This window comes from Chaetura pelagica, unplaced genomic scaffold, assembly GCF_000747805.2.
Source record: "Chaetura pelagica isolate M959 unplaced genomic scaffold, ChaPel_1.0 scaffold199, whole genome shotgun sequence".
Lineage (NCBI taxonomy): Eukaryota > Metazoa > Chordata > Aves > Apodiformes > Apodidae > Chaetura > Chaetura pelagica.
Window position 1 is genome coordinate 1964830 of NW_009970714.1, and position 22892 is coordinate 1987721.

General features: G+C 42.0%; 1 protein-coding gene across 1 annotated transcript in view; it reads right to left on the bottom strand.

Moving 5' to 3' along the window:
• Window positions 1–22892, bottom strand: part of PRKAG2 (protein kinase, AMP-activated, gamma 2 non-catalytic subunit) — a 114202-nt gene that overhangs the window by 57543 nt on the left and 33767 nt on the right. Inside the window, 3 exon segments of the mRNA XM_010006001.1 lie at window positions 11718–11745; window positions 12586–12626; window positions 12806–13020. Of these exon segments, the coding sequence (XP_010004303.1) occupies window positions 11718–11745; window positions 12586–12626; window positions 12806–13020 (284 nt within the window).

Here is a 22892-nt window from a genome sequence, read left to right on the forward strand (position 1 = left end):
AGAGTGTTTGAAAGCTATCTCAAAGAGACAGGCAAAGATAATGAAGTATTTTTCAATGCACATTAAACACCTAATAAGGACTAGCTCATAGCACTCAGGGGCTGTGTGCTGGCGTTCAAGCCCACCCCACAGCTGGCAAACTCTAGGCATGAGTGCTGTCAGTGGCCTCACTAAAGCTTATGAAGTCTGTTATCTCAGCATAGACAAACCAATATACACTTCCCTCAACACAGAGCCTACAGTTGACCAGTAATCTCTAAATAAAATAATTTTTTACAAAAAGCGGGTCAATCTGAGTGACTTGAGGAAACTAACCCTCTTCCAGATCTACTTTTTGTGCACTGCTTCTTTTTCATTTCTATGCACAAAAGAAATATGCAATGACAGCAACATGGGATGGTTATCTTCTGTCCCGCATGCTTTCCCTTTTGGCAGCCTCTTAACTATATTCTCCCATCATTTCTGTTGCACTACAGGTGAAACCAGATTGTCCTCTCTACTGGCTCTGTGGTTTGCCACTGCCTGGAAGGAGGGAAGCAAGGACTGTGCTAATCAAGAAGCATATCAAGTGTCTGAAATAAATGTTTTATGACTACAAACAGTACCATAGAGAGACATGGAAATGCTGGTAAGGCATTTCCCTGTATTCCAGGAACCAGAATTGAAAAGAATTCAAATGTATTCCATGCTAAGGACCAGGGGTACCCCTCTAGCAAGGCTGCCACCGTGCTCATGTTACTGCAGAGCATGTGCAGATGTGGATACAAAAGTGTATTTAAGGGCAGCAGATGCTTATCGTGTGGATATGGCAAACACTGGCTTCACAAGCACATAAGCTTAGATGCAGAGTCAGTCTGTAGTTAAATGTCCACAAAGAGCTGAAATGATTTCTTCACATGCTTCCCTAAGGGCTTTTTGTTGTAGTTTATCACAGGCTCTTAAAATATGGCAATAAAGCATTGCATTCAATATTCAACAGCCTGTTTGAGGAGATTTCTATATTAACACAGAGTGGAACCTCCCAGTTAACAGTAGTATGAAAGGGGGCTGTTTAAATTGTCACTGCAAGGTAAGGTAGGAGTTAAGTCACAAAATAATCTAGCCTTGCTGAAGTGAATAGAATAATTGGCACTGATGGCAGTCAGGATTAAATTCTATTTACTGTACATTAAATTTTGCATAAGCCCCACGGAAATGTCTCTTTGCTTCTGAAGCACATTCAAGCAGCAGACTGGAAATTCAGTGTCAGTTTAACTTAAATGTAAAAAAGAAAAAGTTGAATATTAAATTAAATATTGCAGTCAGTAGTTTGAGATTAAAGTGGTTGTTTCTTGCCAGATTGGTCATCCATCAAAGTTAATCATCTTTTGAGACAAGGAGTGTCATCTTTTGAGATGAAAAGTTCTCAGAGCTTTGGACCTTTGTCTCAGGGAGACTACCTGTGTCCTGGGCTGTCTGCCAGAGAGGGAGCTGATGGAAGTGCTCATGGAGGAGTAATGGGAGTGCAGAAGGAAAACTGCTGCTGGCCAGGCAATCCCAAGGCCTAACCTTGGCCATTTGGGTTAAGCATTGGAGTTTCAGCTGAGTTGTTCTCAGGAGATGCCCAAATAAGGCCTTGTGAGGGACAGCAGGGGACACTGCTGCAAGAAGGGGAGCTGATTTGGCTTTGACATTTCAGGGGTTGTTATATAGATTTTTAGTTTGTTTTGATGATAATTTTTAGTTTGTTTTGATGATATTTTAAGCTCTTGGGAAGGGGATGCTGGCTGTGAACCTCTAGAAAAAACATTAAGTATTTATTTATGGTCATTACTGGGCTTAGGTAGACATTACACTGATTCATGGTTTTAAAGTAATTACATGGCTAGTTGTGGTAAAAACAAGTAAAAATGGGCAAGTGTACATTACAGGGCACAACATCAATTTTTGGGAATGTTTGTATATCTCCTACTGTTTGTGTAACTTGCAGGATGATGTCCTGAGGTAATTCTGTGAAAATTATCAGTTCTTGAGAATGTCTGAACTGTTTTAAAGGAAGCTCTAAAATAAACACAGGACTCAGAAGTACAGCCTACTTTACAGTGATCTTTTGTGTAAATCTTGATGTGCTCTGAAAACATTCTAACTTCTTATATGTTATTTGAGTCTGCAGTGTAACAGCCTGTTGCTCCAAACTTTAAAAATAACACATGCCATCTATGGTTAACTTATCTTCAGCCACTTGCAACTCCTGTTCTAGAAGAAATATTTTAGTTCTTTAGAATATTTTGTATATTTATCATCCTAACATCTCTGACCTACAGAAGTGTTATCCCATTTTTTATAAGTGGGGAACTGAGGGAGACCAAGTGACTTAGAGGTGCCCAAGTGGTATGGCAGATGGCTGCAGCCAGCTCTCTCTGATCTCTAAAGCATGCCCTAGCTACTGGCACTGTTTATTTCTCCCTTCTAAACTCTTATTTCCCTTAAAAACTCTGCAACTGAAATGCTCTTTGAATTCCAAGATGTCGTCTCTGGAACAGCAACAGCCAAATGCCTCAACCACAGGGAAAAGGAAGGTGGAGGAAGGCATCTTTTTCTCCAAAGTGTAACCTCTGTACCTGTAAAATCTTGGATGATGGAAGAAATGGTGACCTTTTGTACCAAAGTGGTGCTCAGTGGCATCCTGCTGTCTCTTTCAGAATACATATTCCAGGGAAGAAAGCTGTGCACTCTCCATGGAAACTATTCCTCCCAGGCTCCCTAAGAAGTCAGCTGTGGCAGTGCCCTGGCCCTGCGTGCAGCAGGTCTGTTGGGATGTCCTCCTGTGTGGTCACTGCAGTCAGTGTGCTTAAGGGAAACGGGCTGGCGGGGAATCTCATCTTCTTTCATAAGCCATTTCTTCATCAGTAGCTGTTCCCATTTATGTAAGGAGCTGGATGCTGGAGTAGTACACACCACAAATGTTTCCAAGTAAATACAATCCCAACACCCAAAGCTTAAAAGGCCAAACACACAACAGCAGGCAGATAGCAATCTTGCAGCTGCTGCCCTCCCTGCCACTCAGTGATCAGCTATTTTCCATTGTCACCAGGAGCTCTCTTATGATTCCCAAGCTCTTTCCTTCACTTAGTCTTTTCTGAGCCTTTAATGTTTTCCTCAACTCCTTCTCCATCCTCTGTCCATCAGCTGCCTTTCTCACCTTCAGTACTTGTGCAAGTCATTTGTATTTTAACAGACAATAAAAATTGTACAATTACCCTGCTCCAGCAAAGTGACAAAGCATGCACATGGCTTTAACTGCTCTGATACTGTTGACTCCAACAGGACTACCAACATACTTAAAATTAACCACACAAATATTTAAGTGCTTTCCTGGATCAAGGCCATCATCACATTGACATTAACCAAAACAGCACCTGAGATTCAGCAACGTAAATACATAGCAACCTCAACCAAACTCAGAGCTGTGACCTTCAGGTTACCTTCCTTCAATGCCTTCTGTCATCACTGTGTTATGGCCACACTTAAAACCTATTCTGGAAGTAGTGCTTAGGAACAATCCTGTTTAAGCCACTACTTTCTTATGGTTTTAGAATTTGCCGGGCCTGTTTTTCTAGATCAGGCTCTTGGACAATAAAGTCCTTAGGGCAAGAATCATGTTTATTTTCCTGCTTGAATCATATGTGCTCATATACCACAAAATAGCAATTAGTAACCTTTTGCTCTGAGGTACAAGGAAGAAGACTTTCTACATGCTGCAGATGCTCTGGCTGGTGCAGTTGTAAGTGGAAAAGTATGAAAATAAAAATTTCTGAAGTCTAAGGTATTATCACAGGCAATTTACTGTAACCCTGCTCTGGAATTCTGCCCCATCCCCTTCTGCTGCCCTTCTGCCTCCATTACCTTTTCTCTTTTATTCTCTCTTGATTACTTCACCAATTTACACTCCAGCTTATAAGCCCCATATGGTAGGAGCTAGGAGCCTTGTCCTTTGTTAATCATAAAATAAGATTATGAGTACCTTGGGCACTGTACCAATCATTATTGTCTTCCTACAAATGCCTTCCACATGGCCCCACCCTCAGTTCCAGCTGAGAATGCTGTTGTGAACAAGCTCAAAGAATAAATATTTTGCATTCATTTCACTAGCACAATGGAAACATTTTTCCAAGCTGCTGCCAAGATGGTATCTAGTCCTCTTCTGAGTCAGCAGCCCATGCAGCTGACTTTCAAACGGCCAAACTTGCTTGATTGTAATCTCAAAAGAAGAAAACACAGGCACAAGCTGTATTTTTGAAGAACTGTGTTGCTCTTCTCCTGCACAAGCAGGTTGTGACACTATAAAATACAAAAGCTGGGGGAAAGATGCCTTACAGTGGTGTGTTGTTTGCAGTGTCCCCCTTATTTCTCCCAACTTAACAGTTTATTTCGCCCAATGGGGAATGTTGTGAGGGAGTGAGAAAGGAATATCACTGCTGTATGTAGTTCATCTCCTTCTGGTATCAATCAGCTTTTTTTTATTCTTTAAAACTCTGTTGGCCATTAAAGGCAGTGTATCTAAAACCACAGTATGAACAAACCCAGACTAGGAGAGATGAAGACTTTGGTCTGTAATGCCTACTGCTTGTGAATAAACAATGTAGAGATAATTTTTGTGTACCAAAATTGCCCAGATGTAGCTAGTGAGAAACTGTTGGTGATCCTGTATGAAGCTGCAGCTTTACCTTAAATCAGAGAGTATGTATCTAGCCTCAGTTGCTAACAGAGCCTGCTCTTATGAGAAGTTCCAATCCTACAGCAAAGTAACAGGATGCTTATTAAATTAACAAGTCTAAAATTCAGAAAGAAACTGAGAAATCAGTTCAATGGGTAAAACCATGGGTCCATCCTGAAGCACCCTCTTACATCATGTTACATACTCCAAAGATATGTATTTATATAGATAGACACATGGGGCCAGATCCTTAAGTCCTTTTTATACCATGTCTAGTGCAGGGCATAAGATGATAAAAGTCACTTGGCTTTAAGCCACTAACTCTGTCTTCTGGATGCTGGGGTCACAATTTTGGTACCAATGTGTATCTTAAAAAAGACTGATAGGTGCTGTAGTTTGAATTGCCTTAGCTGCTTACAGCCTTATGAGAGCTGTCAAAGTAGCTGGGAGTTGGCTGGACTCAGCAATCTGGCTATTCATCCTTTCCACCTAGCCTGTCTCCTTTTGATCTAGGACTAGGAGGAACAGAAATTGTAGGACTTTATGCCATTAAAATGATTTTTCCACTGAGTGAATCCTCAGATAGTTGATTAAATTATCTCTGTGGCTGCAGAAAAAGCCACAAGCTGACACAGACACACATTTCCTTAGGGCAGGAAAAAAATCATCTTTATGCAATACCATTTCACTGCATCCTAAGATTGATTGCCATGAATCTGAAGACTGCCACCAGAATAGAAATACATTAGGAAACCAGTGTTTCAGGAGGTTGTGACTCGACATTTGCTCTTCTAAACTAAATAAGTAGCTTAAAAAAAAAAAAAAAGGCAAATTAACCAATAGAAGATGGCTAATAAGATGATTGTTGCAAACTTACAATACTAAAAGGGGAGGAAAATACCAAATGTGATACAAAAGATAAGACTAATAGGGCTGGGGTAAAGTGGGAAAACAGAATAAGGATAAAATGGGAGTTGTAATTGAAAAGAAGTGGTGTGCTATAGCTAAAACTTTCTATTTCTCTAATGCTCACTCTTAAGCTTACTGGTTCATTTCTTTTTTATGTCCCCCCTGAATCTCACTATGAACTTTCCAAGCATTTCAAATAATTCTCCTGTGAGCCTATATTCAATTCAGTGGAGCCACCATGATGCTTTATCAAAGAAGAGAGAAATCAGATCAAGTGGGCTCAAGATATTTTCCTATTAATATTGTATGTCATTGTTATGTAGTTCATCAAAAAGCTATCCCTTTACTAGGTTTGCAACTAGTTAGTTACATGCCAACTACTGGAGAAATGGATACCATTTTCAAATTCAACAGACTTCCACATGGACAGTAACAGTTCCACTAGGAAGAAATGTTTAAACAATGATGGATTGTTGATGTCCCAATGATGGATGTCCCATGGGATCTGTTGGGAGAACAGAACCATCTCCCAGAAGGAGTGCTGGTATTAAGGCTCTTCAAACTACCCTGGACACACAACTCTGCAGGAACCTTCTTCACTGGTAAATTACAGCCTTTCTGCCTCTAATTTCTGTGAGCAGTTTACTGTGGTGTAACTCAAACCCAAATCACACTCACATCTTAGCACTCTTGCCTTAAACCACATGAATGCTGAAACAGGGAGTTCTGGTACAATTGCAGACTGCATTCCTTTTTGGTTTTTTTTGCCAGCCTGTGCTTTTTTTTTTTTTTTTTCCTAAGACAACATCAGAATCAAAGGAGGCTTTTCTGTTCTCTTCATCAGATTTAAATCTCTTTAATCAGATTATGGAGCTCTCAGAGGTGGCATGGCTTTTTGGAGAGAGCCAGTCTGAAGGACCTGCTGCACATACCCTGGTTCCCAGGCTCGTTGCCAGCAGCAGGGTGTGATGCAAGAGCCTTTCAGGCTGAACAAGTGAACAGCCCTGGTTGTGAGTTTACTACATTTTGGCTAAGAAACAGCATGAATAGCCTTGCAGGGAAGTGCTACCGTTTAACAAGCAAGTAGCTGCAGAAACAATCTTGTTTCCTTCTCCGTATCTACGAGTGAAAGGTTAAGTCCCAGATGTACATTTCTCTACCATCTGCTGCAGCAGCAAGGACAGTGTAAAATGGATGCAGATCGGACTCTTCCAGTTCCTCCTGTGTGCTGTATCTGCAGTTTTAACAAGACTTGCTCACACAAGCTTAGAGTAAGTCTCAGACTACCTTCTGGCTGAGATCCCCTCTTTTAAGAAAGTTCTGGGAAATTGCTGAGCTCAGAAGTAGCTTGGCAAGCAGTGGTTCACTACACAATCATCTGGAAAGGGCCATTTGTAAGCATGTTCTGCCTTTGTCACTTCCAAGCAGAGGAAGCCTCAACCCTGTTTTTCACCAAAAGAGAACTCAAAGGCAGCTCCTCAATTTGGAGCTGGCATCTTCTTTCTCTGGCCTGGACTCCTCTCATGCCAGGAAAGGGGAAGCCCATAAAGACCAAGAAATAATGTACCACAAAAATGCTTGTGTTTGCAGGAGACAGGGAAGACTGCTGTTTTCACAGTGTCTTATGCATCAGTGGAAGAAGAAAGAAGGAAATTAAAAGGCTACGACCACATTAAGCTCAACATGCTACATTCCACTTGAAAAGACAGGCAAAGCAAAAACAGGGCAAACATGTTCAGGATTGAAGTTGCAGCCTCTCTACATTCCTTCCATGGTTAGTAATGTCACATTAGAGAAGAGTTATCATTTACCACTTACTACCTGAAGGTTACACAGTCCAAACAACACAAGGCCAAAGTACAGAGTCATGAACTGTACTGCGAAAAATCAAATTGCTCCTTCTCCTTTTAATGCAGTACACAGTAATCTTTTGGCATAGCTTTGATCTCTTATCAGCTGAATTTCTCATTATAACCTTCTAGCTCAATGACTAGGAACAGCTAAACACCCTGAGGAGAGCCTGTAAGAGCTGCTGCACTGGTGTGTCACAGCCTCATCACATCTGGCACCTAACAGAAGTACCTGAGAAATGCAACACCCGGAGTCACTCCACTTATAATCCACAAAAAAGGCTGTCCAGCCCACTGAAGATCTGATTCATCCCCTGAAAATGCCTCTTTCTGAGATATAGAGAAAACTTGAGCTACTCTTCTCCCAACTTAAGCAGCTCAGATAGGTTTCTAAAGTTAGGTGGGATAAACTCAGACCATAGTGATTATCACAATCTTAGCATGAGCTTAATTGCTTAGGTTTGTTGAGATGATACTTGCTGAAGGAGAATCTCCCTCTGTCAGGAACTGTCTCACTTTTTATTACTCTTTTCAGAATTAAGGCTTAAAAATCACATCAAAACATATGCTGTTCCAAGTGCTACTAAAACATGAAAGGTTTTGATTACATCTCTCTGCTGGGCAATAAATATTGTTATTCTTTTTTATTCTTGAACCATAATATTTGAGAAGTTGTGGCAGTCTGGTGAAGTTCCCACTGACTGGGAAGGGGGAAACGCCCCATTTTTTAAAAAAGGGAAAGAAGGAAGAACCTGGGAAAGTACAGGCCAGTCAGCTTCACCTCTGGGCCTGGCAAGATCATGGAGCAGATCCTCCTGGAAACTATGCTATGGCACATGGATAATCATGGAATGTTAGGGAGGTGATTGGTGACAGCCAACATGGCTGAACTGCTGGCAAATCCTGCCTGACAAATTTGGTGGCCATCTAGGATAGTATTACAGAATTGGTGGATAAGGGAAGAGCAACTGATATAATCTACCTGGACCTGTGCAAAGCATTTGACACTGCCCTGCACGACATCCTTGCCTTGAAATCAAAGAGACATGGACTTCACAGATGGACCACTTGGTAGATAAGGAATTGGGTGTGTGGTCACACTCAAAAAATTGCAGTCAGCTGCTCAGTGTCTAAATGGAGATCAGTGATGAGTGGTGTTTCTCAGGGGTCAGTACTGGGACTGGTGATGTTTTACATCTCTGTTGGTGGCATGGACAGTGGGATCAAGTGCACCCTCAGCACGTTTGCTGATGACACCAAGCTGTGTGGTGTGATCAACATGCTGGAGGGAAGGGAGGCCATCCAGAGGGACCTTGACAGGCTTGAGTGGTGAGCCAATGCCAACCTCATGAAATTCAACAAGCCCAGGTGCAAGGTTCTGCACCTGGTTCAGGGCAATCCCAAGCATAATTACAGGTTAGGTGGAGAATGGGTTGAATTCAAACAGCCCTGAGGAGGACTTGGAGGTGTTGGTTGATGAGAAGTTCAACATGAGCTGGCAATGTGCACTTGCAGCCCAGAAATCCAACCATGTCCTAGGCAGCATTAAAAGAATTGTGGCCGGGAGGCCAAGGGAGGGGATTCTCCTCCTCTGCTCCACTCTCATGAGACCCCAACTGGAGTGCTGTGTCCAGTTCTGAAGCCTCCAACACAGAAAAGACACGGAGCTGTTGGAGTGAGTCCAGAGGAGGATCATAAAGATGATAAGAGGGCTGGAGCAGCTCTGCTCTGGAGACAGGCTGAGAAAGTTGGGGCTGTTGAACCTGGGGAAGAGAAGGCTCTGAGGAGACCTTAGAGCACCTTCCATAACCTGGAGGGGCTACAGGAAAGCTGGGGAGGCTTTTTACAAGGGTGTGTAGTGAGAGGACAAGGAGAAATGTATCAAAACTGGAAGAGGGGAGATTTCGGTTAGACATTAGGATTAAATTATTTAGAGTGAGGGTGGTGAGTCACTGGTACAGGTTGCCCAGAGAAGATGTGGATGCCCCCTCCCTGGAAATGTTTAAGGCCAGGTTGGATGGGGCTTGAAGCAACCTGGTCCACTAGGTGTCCCTGCCCATAGCAGTGGAGGTAGAACTAGGTGAACAAGGGATAATAGTTTCAAGCTAGAAAAGGGTAGATTTAGGTTGGACCTTAGGAAAAAGTTCTTTAATATGAGGGTGGTTAATCACTGGAATGTGTTGCCTAGAGAGGCGGTGGAGGCCCCATCCCTGGAGACATTCAAGGTCAGGCTTGATGGGCTCTGAGCAACCTGCTCTAGTTGATGTCCCTGTTTATTGTAAGGGGTTGGACTAGATGCCCTTTAGAGGTCCCTTCCAACCTAAGGCAGTCTATGATTCTGTGATCTTCAAAGTCCCTTCCAACCAAAACCATTTTGTGATTCAGTTCTTTCCTCCATTCCTTCTTTCTTACTGAACAGATTTAACCATCTGCTCCACAGTCTCAGACATATAAAAGCAAGTATCCACCACCTCAAAGGCAGTTAATAGTAACAGTGGGCTAGGATTAGTTCCAAATCCTGATACTGCACCTTCCTCTAGTTACCTGCTCATCTTTGTTTTTTTTAAATAATAATCGCAGGTCTTGGTCCAAGGGTTCCTCTTTGCAATACATGGAGCAGCCATGAATCATTTATAACACTTCTGGGATAGCACAGATTATCATCACTAGTTAAACAATGTAATAAGTAAATGAGATTTAAGTTGACAGAGCCTTGTAGATAAGGGTCATCTTCTCATTTCAGATGTCAACATAGAAGCTTCCCTGTCATCATACTGATCATCTAACAACGTGGCCACTAGGAAACCCTTTATCATATAATTTATAGTGTGTTTTTAAGATAATTGGAATTGTTACGCCAAGAAATGGTGATCTAAGTAAACAAGAACTTTAGTTTGCCTTTTAAGGATCAGTTTATGGCATGTGCATTGAGAAAATATGTTTTAATGAGCACACAGCTCAGAATAAATGAAATGTTTGAAATACAGTACTCAAATCAAGACTGTTGGTCTACTGTTGTCCTGTTTGTAAAGGTGTGCCAGGGAGATACTGACAGGGGTCAAAAGACAGAACAATCCAGAGTGAACACCCATCAGCTTCAGATTCACACCTTTCTGCAGAAATTTATCCTTTCTCCCCTCTTTCTCCTACTAGAACATGGCAAATCTCTCAGTTGAAAAGGAAACATCCAGGGATTTGTTCCTCACAGAGCTGTAGCTGCTGACATTTGTTCCCAAGTAAAACAAAAACCCTAATGATTCCCTGGCAGCCCTGCACACTCCCTGTTCTCAGACAGAAATGAGTACAGAGGGTACCAACCAAAGATAATCAAGCACTACCCATCCTATGTTTGCCTCCATTTTCTGAACAGATCATTATCTGTCCAACGTACTGAGTTTCCATCCAGACTCTCTCCTGCACACACACACAACCACAACACTTGACAAATACTTGCTGAGAATTCTTTTTCTTTATTCTGGCATATTCTACTCAACTTCTTCTTGTCTGCATCAGCAAATAATTCAAAACAAAACAAACATTTCAGTCTTTTGGTCAGTGGAATGTGCTAAGGTTTTGTTTTTTCCTCCAGTTTCTGTTCTAACAGGTACAAAAGACTTCTCTGTAGCTGCATAACAAAGATAAACACATTCATATGCAAATTATATGACTGATTGAAACCAACAAAAACTATTTTTTTTGTCCTACAAGCCTTTGAATTTTGTGATTTATGTATCCCAAGACTATCACTTACTTGGAAAGGCAGTGAGTTGCCTGGAGAAAAGTTACTGCTGGAGTTCCCTAGCTATAAGTGCAGGATTTATTTTATTTAATACTGTAGTTATTTACTTTTGCATAGCAGCAGAACAGAAAGTCTGTATTTTGTAAGGAGAATTTGGCTTTCTTAATCTTGAAAAACAAGGGTTGGCTACAGGTACAACAGGATGTAACAAACAATGAATGAAAATGGCTTTTAATTATAAGAGCAAATGGTCATAGCCTGACCACAAAAAAAATTAGGTTGAAAATCAGAGACTTTCTAAAGTTCAAGAAGGTCTCCCCAAAATAGGGTATGTATTTTACTGGGTGTGTGTGAATGACTTAAAAGCAGTAGGTGGACATGGATTGAGTGCCCAGACACTTTCAGCATAAACTGCTGCTGCTGCTGCTGGGGAGGTACCTGACACTAAGGCAGAGTTCTGGGTTTGCTGTGTTGGTGTGTTCAGATACTGGAACAGCTTTTCCATGGGTGAGTGGGAGGAAACTTCCTGCTTTTAAATAAATCCCTGAGAACTGGAACGAAACAGAACTTGTAGTGGTTCAACAGGGAAACAGACCTCATGAACCTTTATGTGCTTTAGACATTCTAGATTTCTAGATACAGAAAATGTCAAAGATTTTATACTCTGAGGGGAAAAGGAAAAAAACAACAAACCAGAACACAACAGAAGAAAAGCTGGGAAACAGATGCAGTGTAGTTATCTCTGGTGACAGATCATAGCCTCCTAGTTCCATGAGGCAGGGGAGCAGCAGATGGATAGATACAGTTAATGCAAAGGAATTAACACAAAAAAGAAATAGGTGGCAAAAAGGCACAGAAGCAGAAAAAGAGAAGAGCAGCAATGCCTCCGAGGCTCAGGCTGGCCAGGGGAGAGGGGAGGAGGCACAATAGTGTGCAGAGTGGATGTGGTGGACAATGTCAGAGGCTGGAATTAATGTATTTCCAGGAACTGCTGAGTACATGCGTTCCCAGGAGCAGAAGGAACCACTCTCATGAAGACACCTCTGCTACGTGGGGGGGCTGGATAAATACACTGGCAGTGCTGCCCTTCTTCCTCTACTCTCTGAGCTGGGGCAGGAGGTGTAATAGCCAGCAGCGCCATTAGTCACCACCTGCCCAGTCATCTCAGACTCCAGAGGCAGCAGGAACTCACAACCCCTGCAGCTCCTACTGTGAATTTCTTTTTTATATGCTGTCCTTGGCTGCCAGCTCTATCATAGGTTCTTCTTAAGGGAGATAAAAGACAATCCTAAATAAAATATTATTCTTCTCTAAAGCAGCATCCCAGCAGTGTATCCTGGATCTGTAGCCACTGCAAAGTTCACTTGGAGAACAGTACAAAAATTAGCTGCTATGCGGGTAAATCAGAAGGGGAGCTACTGCTGCCTAGTGCCTGGCCAGCTGAACAATGGGAAAGCTGAGACAGGTCTGAAGAATAAGCCCCCTGACATGGTTCTTGTTTTGTTCCACAATACAAACACACACGCTTTAACCCACTGGTTGTAATACAAGAACAGATACACACAACCCTGTACTTCTTCCAGTGCAAAACTGGACACATGCTTTACTTACTGGTTTTGAGGTAGCACAGGGAGCTGGTGTCATGATGGGAGGCTTGGCTGCACTTTGAGATGAAGGCAAAGAAAATCTCTGCCCTGTGTCTGGAGGTGAGGAACAGTGAATCCGTGTTTCTAGTCTCTCAGGCTCATGCTTGTAGGATTCCAGAGGAAATGTGGGCTGCTTGGTCACTTGTGTTGGGGTAGATGGAGAAGAGGAGAGGCCAGAGGCTGTAAACAAGAATAATTAACCAAAGATCAGCTCAGAAGAAAATCAGACAAAAATCTCAGCTTTAAAATGAACCTGTTTTTTTAAATCACATTTCCCAGACTAAAAGTATGTATCTCACCTCCTGGTTTAAGGAAGGGAATTGCTCTGCCCTGCTGTTAAGACTCTCAATCACTCAACCAGCTAAGCTCTCTGATCCATGTACAGGGAAGCAGGGTGGCAAGTGCAGAGTGCTGGAGGTTTGTGCTGCATTAACCTCCTGCTGATTCCTGACTTCTGAAACAATCCTCAGCACTGGTATGGTTTTATTGTTATACTTTTAAAACTTCTGTGAGTCTCAGGAGTACTGAGGAGCTTTAACAGTTGCTTTTTCTTCTTTTTTTATTATTTTAACAGTATCTTGTCCAGCAGTTGAAATAAGAGTAGAGGCAAAAAGAAACAGGGCCTAAGCCTCAGTCTGCTTTCTGTAAGGTTCTTGGCAATGCCTTTATACAAACTATAATTGTTGTCAGGAGCCTTTAAGAAGAAACATTATTCACTTATTTTGTTGAAAATCAGTATCAGGAGCAGATGATTTCTCTTGTGAGCATCCTGTTTATATTTAACACATGTATCTACCCCAGCTGTATTTTTGGTTACACTCTTAGGGCAGTTCTGAATTGTGATCAAACAGATAATTTAAGCTATTTTATTATCCATTTAAGAACCAGCAGATATCCACAACCAATCTGAAAATTCAAGTTACACCATCTGTGTTTCTTGTTGTACCCACAAGTACGTCAGCAAACACAGGATGATTCATGATCTCATGCCAGCATAACTCAGGACAGACTTAAATGCATAAAACCTGTGAGGTTGAACAGAACTATGTATTTTTAAGTGGGCTGCTGACACCAATATCATCTCTGAATTTAGTTCACTTCTTGCAAAGATTTGTGCAGATGATCAGTTAGTCCAGAGGGAACTCAAGTCCATCAACAGGGAGCAGATAAGACAGCATTTAATAAGCATACAATCTCAAGTCATTCAAATAAGTGTTTGAGAGCACAATAATGCATCTTCATGGTAAGTCTGGCTCATCTTCTCAGTGGGAGTTTTCAAGGCTCCACCTTGAAAGGCTCCACCTGAGATTTCTGCACCAAAGCTCTGCAGTGGTGCACACCCAGACTCCACTGGTCCTTCCTTTCAACCCAGGGTAAACTGCATTACTAGTACTCACTTGATACTCATTACTTCTCAGTGTCATGTTTTACAGCACAGACAGCACTTTCAAAGAAAACTTGGTATTGATGCAAAGTAAGACTAAAAACCAGTAATAACTAAGATGCTAGGCTCAGAAAATTAGAAACCAAACTACTCGGGGTGGGGGTGAGGCCTCTTGAAGAAATTATTACTCTGAGTTACAGAATTGTCAGAGTTGGAAGGGACCTGTGGAGGTCATTGAGTCCAACTCCCCTGTTAAAGAAGGATCCCCTACAGCATATCACACAAGGAAGGCTGCATCCAGGTGGGTCTTGAATATCTCCAGAGAAGGGGACTCCACAACCTCCCTGGGCAGCTTGTTCCAGGGCTCTGTCACCCTCACCACAAAGAAGTTTTTCCTCATATTTAAATGGAACTTTACATGTTCCAGCTTGTGCCCATTGCCCCTCGTCCTGTCATAGGGAACTACTGAACAGAGTCTGGCTCCATCCTCCCTGCACCCACCCTTAGATACTTAATATACATTGATAAGGTCTCCTTTCAGCCTTCTCTTCTCCAGGCTAAAGTGTCCCAGCTCTCTCAGCCTTTTCTCATAAGGGAGATATCCAGTCCCCCAGTCATCTTTGTTGCCCTCTGCTGGACTCTGTACAGTAGTTCCCTGTCTCTCCTGAACTGAGGAGCCCAGAACTGGAAGCTTCCCTCCAAGAACTTCCATTTCAGTTCATAAAGAGACCTGCAGCTCTGCCAGTCCAGCAGCAACCACCACAGATCCAGAGGAGACTTGGTGTTGTAGGCAGATACCAGTGCTGGCTAAAGTGACATGCCATGGGGTGAGGCAAGAAGAATAACCCTGGTGTTTTGAATGTCTTCAACTTCTCCTGATTTCAGTAGGACTGGAGAGTGTTCCACACCCTGAAGTTCAAAAGGGCACCTAACTTGACAGTTCAGTTTTTGCTTACAGACAAATTTAGATAAAGAGTTCTGGGGAAGACACTCTTGTCCTGTGTTTTTATGGATGTGCAAATGTTTCCTGAGCACTCAGATGAGGGTTTGAGGTGGATGGCAGCTGTAATTGATGCAAATGTAAAACCACTAAAAGGGAGAAAAAGACTATTAGATCTGAAAGTCTTGCTGCTGGGATGTGTTCATTGTGCACTAATGTATTCAGCAAGTCTATGAAAAACATTTTCAGTATGAACAAGCTCTGCCAAAAGAGCAATTACCAGACATAAGGAAACCACAAATTCACCATCCTAACAAGGTTGGCCTACCAAGAGTACAGGACATCTATAGGACACAGGAAGATGTGGATCAAAGGAGACCAAAGCAGTAATGTCTTTTATATCCTGTGAAAACTATTCTAGATGTGTAACAGCACATCCAGGACAGACAGTGTGGCTTCCATTTTATAAGAACATTCACCGGTGGTGAAGCTGCTTTTGGATGCCAGCCTTGGACACCCAGAGTTGTTGCAGATAATGAGTATCTGTGGCTCCAGCAACTTTATTGGGATCACTCTGAGCCTTATAACTGTCTGTTTCAATTAGGCACTTAAAACATAAAGCACTCACCATGAGGCACACCCTAATCCGATTGAGATTCAATTTTTCTGTGACTCAGTTTCCACACAGAAGTGGAGGGAAAATTATAATTATTTTGCAGGGTACTTGATTAAATTCTATAATTAAACTTTTCAATCTTTAGTATTTAAAAGCCTACCTCATAGCATTGTTGTGGTATCTATGATATTTACATTTGTACGGTACTGAGACTGAAGGAATAATCCCACAGGAAATATTACATATTTTTGTGATTATTAAAACAAAAGACTTTTGGCTGCTGTGGTGCAGCTCAACGTCCTAGGCCTTACAAACAGTTTTATGACAGTTTTATAAAAGCCTGCTACATAAATGAATGAAAATCTGTAATATATCCCCAGGCCAAAATCAGTTCAGGAATAACAGAACTTTACCTTCACTTTAATCCTCCTGGACTGCCATCTAAACAGGCAGCACTAGTGTAAGTAACTAGTTATATACATATAAATATCTACTTATATATATACAAAAGAAGAAACAAGATCCAGCTGTATGCCATGCCTGAAAGCTGTTAGTTTTGGAGCACATAAAACTATGGAGCAGTGAAAACTAGCCAACAATTCTAGAGTCTTCTATAAAGAAGTGGAAAAAAAGTGCAGTATGTACATAGGATTTTGGAGAAGAAACAATCTCTGAAATTGGCTGCAAACTCTACTGGTTCTGGTAACAAGATGAACTGCTATGGCAAGTGATTCTCTCTGATGCTGTTTCTTTCATCAGGCAATGAAATGAATAGTGAAATATGGTATTTTTGTGTTAAGGAACTAAATAGCTTTTTCTTTGTCCACAACAGAAAACTAATTTTAGACCAGAAAAAAAAAAAAAAAAAAAAGACAGAAAGAGAGAGAAAATCACCTAGCAGATCAGCTCTTGTGTCACTGGCTAACACAAGGTTTTGTCCACTTTTAAATCAGCCCAAGAGTTTTGCTTTGTTCTGATTCACCCTGACATTTCCTTTCTGGGGACAAAACAAGAGCTAAAAAGGAGGGTAAGTGCACGGTCTCCATATTGATGAATCATAAGCACTAACATTTGCATAAATGAATATGCATGTCAATAGGAACATTCACAAGACTACATGAAAACGTTGTGCAGAAATGCGTTAATGTAAAGAAACAACTTCTGTCTGATAGTATAACTTTACTGGGAATATGCAGGTGAGATCCTAACACAACTAAGTAGCACTAATTTTGAGCAAAACAAGGCCACCTCCAGTTGCCTTCTCCCTGGGACAACGTTGTCCCTGGCCACATGCTGTGCTGATGTGGCATTCAGTTCTGTGCCTGCATTGAGCAGCTTCAGCTGGGATCTACTCACACATCACGGGCTGGAGGCAAGAGCCCTGAGAAAGTCCTGCTGGACCAGCAGAGCCCCCAGGCTTGGCCCAAGTCAGCACACAGCACTAGCTAGTGTTTAGTTGGTCACAAACACACAAAAATAATGATTATCTAGGTATTTGTAACTATGTATTTTAAATAAAGCCCTTATTTTGCACAGGATTAAATTCTCCACTCACCTACTTGGGCATTCTGGTCCAAACCAGCCCTCTACTGATGGATAACAGGAAAGGATAAAGTGCTGTGTTGTCATTCATATACTCCCAAGGGAAGAAGGGTGTCTGCCCTCCTACATTTCCTACCTTCCTCGGGTGACACCCACAATTAGTTCTGTCACCTGCATTTCATGCCTGACCTGGCAGGATGCATCTGGTGGTTTCTGGGAGGAAGGATGATAACAGCCCAGTGATTCCTGCCAAAGCCTCCCTATCATTTATCAGCTCTGCTACATCTAGTTCTGCCCACACTTCCAATAACCTCTTTCCAGAAAAAAGAAAAAACAACAAACCAGCCCCTGCTCCCATGAACCTTTGGAGTCACCTGCCCACAAATGACACTGTTGGGGATTTCAGGGATGTGCTAATGCTCCTGTACAAAGGGCTGGCTTTGGGTGGTTTGGAATAGAGTCATGCTTCCTTGTTGAGGGCTCAAAGGACATTGCCAGCAGCCTGTTCTCAAACTTTACTTTAGTATTTGTGTGCTTAAGATGAAGTTGCTAAAACTGGTGACTGGCCATGAAAAATGAATCATTTTTGCAGTTTAACTCTTCCTGGGAATTACACTTCAGTATTCTCTCATCCTGTACCCAAATAAGCAGATAATGCCATTATTAGCAAATAAAGCTGTTGCTAAAATACCTTTTCCAAGTTTATATATAAATCTATATTAATTTACCATTTAGACTGAAACTTCTCAGGGGAAAAACTCAAAAGGCATTTCCATTTGAGTGGCCCCATGTGACACTTTTTGTCTGATTTCTTCCCAGGACAACACTGCTCTTTCATTTCCATTCTTCAGCTGGCAGTGAAACAGAGAAGGCAGCAGGCTGTGGCTGCTGAATTTTAAGTAGTTAGCAGTACAAGTGAATCTGAGTCCAGCCAGCTGTTCATTAAGCTGATTCACTCTTCAGACACAATACTATGTTAATTATGACACATAAGCAAATTGATGCAAATTATGTGAAATTAAGTTTAATGCCATTTAATGGGAGTAAAACGATGAAACCATGAGCAGGTAAATGGCTTCTGGCTGTTTCTATTCAAATAACACTGCTGATTTTGACACTGAATGTTGTAAAATACCTCTTAGTTAAAAAAAAATAATAAAAAATTAAGCCTGAAAGTAATCTAAACAGTTATTGAAACAAAAAAAATATTATAGATGCTGCCCAGGAAATTTCCTGCTGTATTTTCACTTACACACCTATCTAGGATGCCGCCCACCCTACAGGAACTACAGCTTCAACTATTAAACCATAAAACCAGTATCTGCAATCAACAGCACATCACTTGTATAATGGCCAGGCCTTCCAGGCCTTCATCTAAGCTCCCTGGTTCTGGCTGAGCAACAACCATCCTACCTGCATTAGTTAACTCTTTTGTTCCAATCTTGTTGAAGCAATTCCATGGCTTTTCATCTAGCTGGTACACCATTCAACGGGAAGCTTACTTGTTTCCAAAAACATGTTCCAGATTTTATATTACTCCAAGGGAGAGTAAAATACAGGCTTTAAGTAATTAAAATGTCACATGCTGTCTGTAAAGTTTCTCAGGTAAATGTGTATTTTTCAGTAAAAATCTAATTTCTTTGTATTAGTTCAAACATAATAAAGGAAACCACTCCTTAAATGTTCTCAGCCACAAAAATACCTGAGCCTAAAAGCACCAACTTTTGCTCTAGAAGCTGTTTCACTTTCTAAAACCTTTGACAAAACTGTATCAGTTTCCAGGATTCAGCCAATTCTCCTCCACTTGTGGTCTACTTATGTGCCTAAACAACACTGGTGTCTCTGGCATCTGCAGTGTAACACCTTTTCCTCATTAAACAGAAAATCAGAAGCTGATGACTTTACTTAGTAAAGTTTTGAGAACTGTTCTCCTTTCTGAAGAACTTGAGGCCCCTTTATGAGGAAAGGCTGATCAGGAGAAACATTTTCCCAACACTGTATCCTTTAAAGGGTTTACTGCAGGTTTCTCCTGCACAGCTAATGAGACAAAGGACCTTCCACTTTGCCCAGAATCATCCATTGGTTATCTGACATTTGTTGGATGTACTTGACAAATGTGAAAAGACTTGAAACATAAAGTCAGCATGGCTTACAGAAGATAACTGAATTTCATTTCCTTAGAGCAGCTTTTCAAATACCCACCATCTGGGAACAACAAGCAAGCTACACCACCAGTCTCTGCCAAAGGGTCTTTGCAGGCCTTGGCAGGTTTTCTTTGTGTTGTTTTGCCTTTCCACACTGAACTGTGAGGTTCTGGATCCCAAACTAGAGCAGCCACCAGCAGAGCACCCATCACCTCTGCACTGTCAGGCTCCCACCCTGCAGAGCTCCCCTGGTCCCATGCACAAGCACCATGGCAGCTGGTTTCTACCCTCTCCTCTCAAGCTCAGCACCTTTTTGAGTTTTAAGGTCTCCACAGTGAGCTGTGTTTTCACCCTTGGTTCTTAATAGTTATTCTCTACAACTAGATAAGTTTAATCACTTTTAGTTCTGCATTTTTCCTTTATTTCCTTATATCAGCAGACTAGTTTCTATCAGAGTATATGAGTTGATCAGGGAGCTTGACTGTCAGGAGAGAGGTGGCTGTCAAGGGCTGTGACCTTGGGCTCTTTAGGTTTATAGGCAAACTGCAGAAAGAAGTATATAGGATCCAGAGATGTATACAATTATGAATTGTTGCTTTTAAAGCAATGAATAAATGGGATCCAAACACAGCAAGCAGAAACCAGAAATCTGGCACAGAGCATCCCTGCCAGTGCGATTTTTCTAGTTCTCATTGGCAGGGAGATTCTAACCTGGCTTCTAATTCCTGATTTTCTGCCACCCCTTCTCCTTTGCCTTGCAAACACAGCAGAGAATATCACGGGCAAATAATTTCTAGCAAACAAGCAGAGATCAGCCAGGAGCTTGATGGTAAAGAATGCCTTTTTTTTGTTGCTGTTTTTTGAGACAGCTCAACGCACATTCTACAGCTGTTTGACAGCCTGGCAAGTGACAAATGAAGAGGTTGTGGTAATAGTTGAGGTAGCCACTGAGCAAGTGTCTGAGCCAGGAATGAGCAAGTAGCTCAGCATGGTAATTACACTGAGAGACACAGCACCAAGACTGACTAGACACCATCTGGCTGCGGGCAGCACATTGTCAGAAACACAGGCCACAGAAACATGTACCTCACCAGCACAAGTGCCAGTGGTAGGATTGAAGTGTTCACACTGACCCTCAGCAGGTACAGTTCCTGTAGAACCACGAGGAGGAGGCTTGGGCGGCAGCCTGATGGGGGAATGTCCTGTAGAACCACGAGGAGGAGGCTTGGGCGTGCATCTCTTTGAGAAGCATATGAGAGCAAAGAATGCTTTATCTTCCTGTGTGTCCATCACCCACAGTTTGCAGGGTCAATAAACCTACAAATACCAGATTTTCACTTGCTGAATCACCTGGCTAAACTTTCAAATCCTGCTACTGACAGCAGAGCAAGAGGAGTTTAAGAGTGGCACCTTCCAAATGGCTCCTGCTGCTGTACACAGAGCCAGGACTGTCAGCAAAGGGGTATGACATTCTGCAGCCATGGCCTGGGGGAACTGCTGGGTCCTAACAAACACTAACTGTGCAGCACTGTGGTACCAATCTGAAAAATCAATAAAATGAGAATCAATCACTCCTCTTCATTCAAACTGTGCTGGAAAGACACATGACACCTGTGCAAACCCCGAGTTTCTTTCTCTCATCCAAACCAGATGACTAACGAGCTCGAGCCAACCCATGCAAATAAGCCACGTGCAACAGTTGGCCCTTATCAACACACCAATAACTGCTGAAAGAAAAGTCTCCTCTGACTTCCCAACCCTGTATCAGCCCGAGTGGCAGGCACAGCCCCACATCACATGGCAGAGATTCACATGGGCACTTGTTCTGTGTGCTGGTTGTGGCTGGCTGCTGTGAGGAACAATGCCTACAGCAGGACTGCTTTATTTACTTAATACACCACCTGGCATTTAAACTTCCACAGGGTACTTGGTGTTCAGAGGCTTTAATGAAATAACTTTTGTTTTCTATTTCAGCAAAGACGTCTGGCTGCTGAAGCTAACATTTAACAGCTCTTTTCACATTAACCTCAGTTGTCCTAGCTAGGTTTTCTTTGCTGTTTAGAGCTCAGCTGAGCTAAATGCCCCCCTGCCTGTCTTTGGTGCCACTTCAGTGGCCAGCACTATCTGTCTCACCACCCTGGCCTCTGCTGGAGGCACTAAGTGCTTTCTGCCTCAGCACCCTCTCCCTGGTTTTGCACAGCAAAGCTTCCAAACCACAGTCACCAGCATCATCAATCTTGTTTAGCTCCTGGTAGCACCCACTGGGTGCAACGTGCTTCACAAACATAAAAGATAACACAGGGCCCGACCTGAAGGGTTTGCATTTTGTCAGGCAAAGGAAACGCAGAGGATAATTAAGGGGGGAAAGGTGGCAGGGGAAATGTTGTATGCACAACATATGAAGAGCAGTTTGGAAGTAATTACTTTTTTGTTCTGGCGCTTAATTTTACAGTTACGGATTTCATACTTAAATCACTGCATTAAATGTCAGCTTCTCAAAAGTAGCTGCTTGGGAGGGTTGCCGAACAGAGTAAATTGTTGCTTCTGTGATCTATGATTTGCTCATCCAATGTACATTTTTTAAAAAGAGGGATGCAAAGATTTTCTTACTTTGCTTGCTCTAAATCAGTGCCTTAACCATGTACATTATTCTGCAACATGCTAAAGCAGAGGAGCACTCTGTGGAAATGGAAAAAAACCCCGGACATTTTATAAATATGCCATTAGAAGTCCACATTAATGAAAAGAACAGTCTAAATCTGAGCCTGCAGCACCCCACTGAAATCACTATGGGTTATTTCATCTGCATAGTACATCTACTGTCTGTGTAACCAAGAGACAGAATATTAATGCACATAAAGACCACCAGGATATCTATTTACAGTACATGCAGGGAAGGTCCTCGGCTGGCACCAGGGGAATGCTGAAATGATGCACACAGCCATGGCCCTGCAGCAGGAAGGCAAATGGTGAAAAAGAATGATAGAAACATAGAATCATAGAATTACTGAGGTGAGGAATAGCAGGTTACAAGGCTGTTGGAGCAGAGCCTTCAGGAATCACATGAATCAGGACCTGCCTGCTCTCTATTCAGTTAATCAGTTTATGTTATACTCACTTTCCTACTCTTAAAATGAAGAAACTAGCTCTAGAGGTGCTAGTAATGGCATCAGAGTTACAGCTGGATTGCAGCTCTCTCGGCACAGTTTACTTTTGTTTATTCTCTGCAATGCTTACAAGGGCACTGAGGTGAGAGTAATTAAATATTTGCAAAGTACTCAAAACCCTCAGGAAAGCTGTAGCTAGAGAATGAAGCTGTAATTTATGATTTCTTTGCTTCTGAAATTTATATTTTTCAAACCCTCTGTTCTTCTCTTGTTAAAATAACAAAAAATCTGCTTCATTCCAGCTCTGTTTAAAATTCAG